Source organism: Belonocnema kinseyi, chromosome 10 (assembly GCF_010883055.1).
Source record: "Belonocnema kinseyi isolate 2016_QV_RU_SX_M_011 chromosome 10, B_treatae_v1, whole genome shotgun sequence".
NCBI classification, from domain to species: Eukaryota; Metazoa; Arthropoda; class Insecta; order Hymenoptera; family Cynipidae; genus Belonocnema; species Belonocnema kinseyi.
In genome coordinates this window covers 108,876,111-108,880,403 of record NC_046666.1, presented here as the reverse complement: position 1 = coordinate 108,880,403, position 4,293 = coordinate 108,876,111, and the positions used below count along the sequence as shown (strand labels likewise).

Here is a 4,293-nt window from a genome sequence, read left to right as displayed (position 1 = left end):
TTTCGACATTAATAATCAGTATGGTGCAGCAATGAGCGAATGTTTACCTTTTGGAGGATTCGAATGGGTACTTGATCAAGATATCAATGTACAAAATATTCCAGACGATTCAGTAATAAGATACATTTATGAGGTAGATTTGGAATATCCTACAGAATTGCATGATTTTTACAGAGATTTACCTTTGGCTCCAGAGCATTTTGTACCCCCTAATTCCTCATGTAAAATACCAAAATTGATAATCAGCTTATCGTTAAAGAAAAATTATGTAGTGGACTACAGAAATTTGAAAAAGTATTTAAGTTTAGGGTTAAAGGTATCCAAAATTCACAGGATTCTAAAATTTGAACAAAATCCCTGGTTGAAAAAGTATATTGACTTAAATACAGAAAAGCGAAAAATGTCTAGTCATGATTTTGAGAAAAATTTCTGCAAGCTAATGAACAATTCTGTCTTTGGAAAAACAATAGAGGATGTGAGAAAATACAGAGATGTCAGATTGATAACAAAATGGGATGGAAGGTACGGTGCAAAAGCTCTGATAGCCAAAACAAATTTTCATAGCTGCACCATATTCGAGGAAGATATGGTTATTATTTAATCAAAAAGACTTCAAGTTAAATTTAATAAACCAATTTATGTGGGATTTGCTGTTCTCGATCTCTCAAAGCACATTACCTACGATTTTCATCACAATTACATTTGACCAAATTTTGAAAATCGTGCAAAATTGCTTTATACAGACACAGACAGTGTCATCTACAATTTCACCGATACAAACATTTATGATTTCATGAAGCGAGACATTTATAAATTTGACACGTCAGATTTTCCTCCAGATAATGTATATGGAGTTCCTCTAAAGAATAAAAAAGTATTGGGTTTGGTGAAGGATGAATGCAACGGTAAAATAATGACTGAATTTGTGGGGTTAAAGCGAAATCATATGCCTATAAAGTTTTAAATGAAAAATCTGGGAAAAAGAAAGCTAAAGGTGTAAAAAGGGCTGCATTGAGAAAAATTACATTCAATGATTATATACAGTGTCTATTTCAATTTAAAAACTTGATACAGTGTGCGTGTGTGTGTGTGTTTCGCTACTGCGAAATTAACTTTACGCCGTGACAGGTATCGAAAGTATATACATTCTACTTAATCTGCAATTGCTTGCCGCCATTCTCCCTCTGATCGAACCCCGTTTCGAGAATCGAGGCTAACTTCATTCTCCAAACCTATATCTGTCACTTTCTTCGTATTTTGAAAGAATAACAACTTTGATGAGACTCAAAGAAGTTTCAGGCATCTCAAGTCAAATTTTCGATAAATTTTGTATGAAAAAGTGTATGCACAACTGGGGGTGAGGCAACAATTTCACTCGTGTGATATCTGCCCTCGGTTTGCTCGGGCAGCTAACTTCACACTCGTGCAATTGTCCCTTTTCGCCCCTTGTTGTGGTATATACTATTAATTCACTCTTTTTCCTTTTCTTTTTTCCTAATCTTATTTAATGTAATGTATAAGATGTAATTGGTTCTTTTCATAATAAAGGAAGTTGATAGATAGATAAAATGGTTTAATTACTTTAATATTCCCTTTCATAAAATAGAAAGTAAAAAATTGAAAAGAAAATCTAATTTTCTTTAAACAGGACCATGTGAAAAATATTAAGCCTTGATCAGAAGCGTTCTCTTCAAGAATGTTACCCTAGGGTAAAATATATTATTAGTTATTATCTGGAAAGTTATTAGTAATACTGCATGTACTTTTATTCTTATTTTTACTTTGTAATTTAAAATTATAAAAAAATATTTCAAATCAGGTTAAAAAATAAAAGACCTAATAGGTATTTTATGAAATTGAATTAAATTACTTTTTATGAGTTTTTAAAAATTATTTCATTTGTTATATATTTTTTCATCAATTTTTGTTGACAATTTTGTCTTACATTTTTCTTATATTATAATTAGAGTTTCTAAGACCCCATAATTTTTCATCACTCGTAAAAACATTTAAAAAAAAAGAAAAACCAGTAAAAAATAAGTTATTCCATGCTTAAAAAATCTCTAGAATATACGAGTACTTAAAAGGTGACAGTGCAGAAAATAAAACAAAATCTTTATTTCCAAGCAGAATGTGACTAAAGTAAGTTCAAAAGTTTATTCCGATAAAATTGAAGACAATTATTACTTTCAATAAACTATACTAATTTGAAGAAAACTGTTACTAATAGAAAGAAACAAATTATTTACTATGATAATATTAAATACTTTAACTAAAAAAATAATTTCATTTAAGAAAAACTTTCAAAATAAATCGTTTGACAATGAGTACATTTGATTTTTGAAGCAATAACATCATTTTCAATAAAATGTTGATTACCTTTTGTTTTCTGCTGTCACCTTTCGCTTTTAATCTAATTAGAACTAAATCATCCTAAAAAATTACGAAGTTTAGAAAGACACTTCACTTTTCGCATACTTTCTTAATCACTTTCTTCAGCATCTTTTTCCTTAACACTTTCTTCCTTAAAATCTTTTTCTTCACCACTTTCGTCTTCATCATCTTTTTCGTTTTCCTTAGCACCTTCTTCTTGAACAACTTTTTCCTTAACACTTTCTTCTTGAACATCTTTTTCTTCACCACTTTCGTCTTCATCATCTTTTTCTTTTTCCTTAGCACCTTCTTCTTCAACATCTCTTTCTTCACCACTTTCGTTTTCATCATCTTTTTCTTTTTCCTTAATATAAAGCACTGTAATTTCTTCATCACTGGTTTCTTCTACTACATCATGTTCTTGTTTTTTTTGTGAAAACCAAAAAAATTTCATTATCTTCTCCTTCTTTGTACCAAAGCACTTATACCAAAAAATGTAACGTAACAACCGTTCTGGTCGTACTGTTCACTTCCAGAACAATTGAAATTGAAATTTTTTATTTAAAATTAAGAATCAAATTTTATTTAAATTCAATAAATTAAATTGAAAACTTTTAAAATTTAATTTACATTGAAATTGAAATTTAATATACATTGAAATTGGAATTTAAAAATTTTATTAAATCAAGAATTAAAATTTTATTCAAATTGAAAAATTGTAAAGAATTTCATTTAAATTTGAAGAAATTAAATTCAAAAAATGTTTTAAATGTAATTAATTTATTAAAATTTTATTTTAAAACTTTAAAAGAAAATGTAATAAAAAACTTAACTTAAAGTAATAACCAAATTTTTTATATTTCATTTTTAATTCAAAGCTTTTTTAAATTTCATTTAAATTTGAAAAAATGTTTTAAATACAATTAATTTATTTAAGAAAATTTTTTACAAAGTTTAAAAGAAAAAATTTAATAAAAGAATTATGTTAAATTAATAATTAAATTTTTTATGTTTTTATTTATAATACGAAGCTTTTTTAAATTTCATTTAAATTTAAAAAAATTTTTTGAATACATACAATTTATTAAAATTTATTGAAAAACTTTGAAATAAAATTTAATTAAAAAACTCAAGTTAAATTAATAATTAAATTTCATTTAAATTAAAAAAATTATTCTTATTAATAATTACATTTTTAATTTTATTCATATTAAAAAACTAAAATTTAATAAATTTCATTTTTAATGAAAATTGAAAAAATTTCCTTTAGATTCGAGAAATGAAACATACAAAACTTAACTTAAAGAGAAATGCATTTTGAATCTGTCCTTCCTAATGTATTATGTTTTCAGAAGAAATATTATCATTTTATTTGCTTTTTTTCCTCAAAAATATTTACAGGATTACTGTTTTCAATAATTTTGTTAACTTTCATCATTGTAATTAGGAATCACTAAGCATTATATCTGAGTACTTGCTAATTCTTTTAGTGAGAAAACAGAAGGGAATAAACAAAATTTTAAATGAGAATCTTTACTGATTTAAATAAGTAACCCATTTATAGCTATGTGAATCAATTGAATTGTATTGTGAATTAGTGAAAATCCTTACTGATTTAATTCTGTGATTCATTTATCAACTATTAAAATTTAGCGAGAAAACAACAAATTAAAAATGAAAAGTTGCTATAATAATCACTTCAAAAATAATTGTTCAAACTTTTCAAATTAAATGATCAACGATAATTCCAAATAACAGTAAGTAATAATTACTTATTTCCTCAATATTTTAATAACAATGTCAGGTCATAATCACATAAATCCATCTTACTGAAAAAAATTAAAATAAATCGTAAAAAGTAATTTTTCTCACATTTTAAAACAATTTTACTTGTTATGTATATACTTAAAAAATTGAAAA

At 25.6% G+C, this 4,293-nt stretch overlaps 1 protein-coding gene across 1 annotated transcript in view; it reads right to left on the bottom strand.

Moving 5' to 3' along the window:
• Positions 1-2,482: 2,482 nt before the first annotated feature.
• The window catches only part of LOC117181316 (glutamic acid-rich protein-like), a 3,291-nt gene continuing 1,480 nt past the window's right edge, over positions 2,483-4,293 (bottom strand). The window contains exon 3 of the mRNA XM_033373876.1: positions 2,483-2,793. Within this exon, the coding sequence (XP_033229767.1) occupies positions 2,483-2,793 (311 nt within the window). The remainder of the gene's footprint in view (positions 2,794-4,293) is intronic.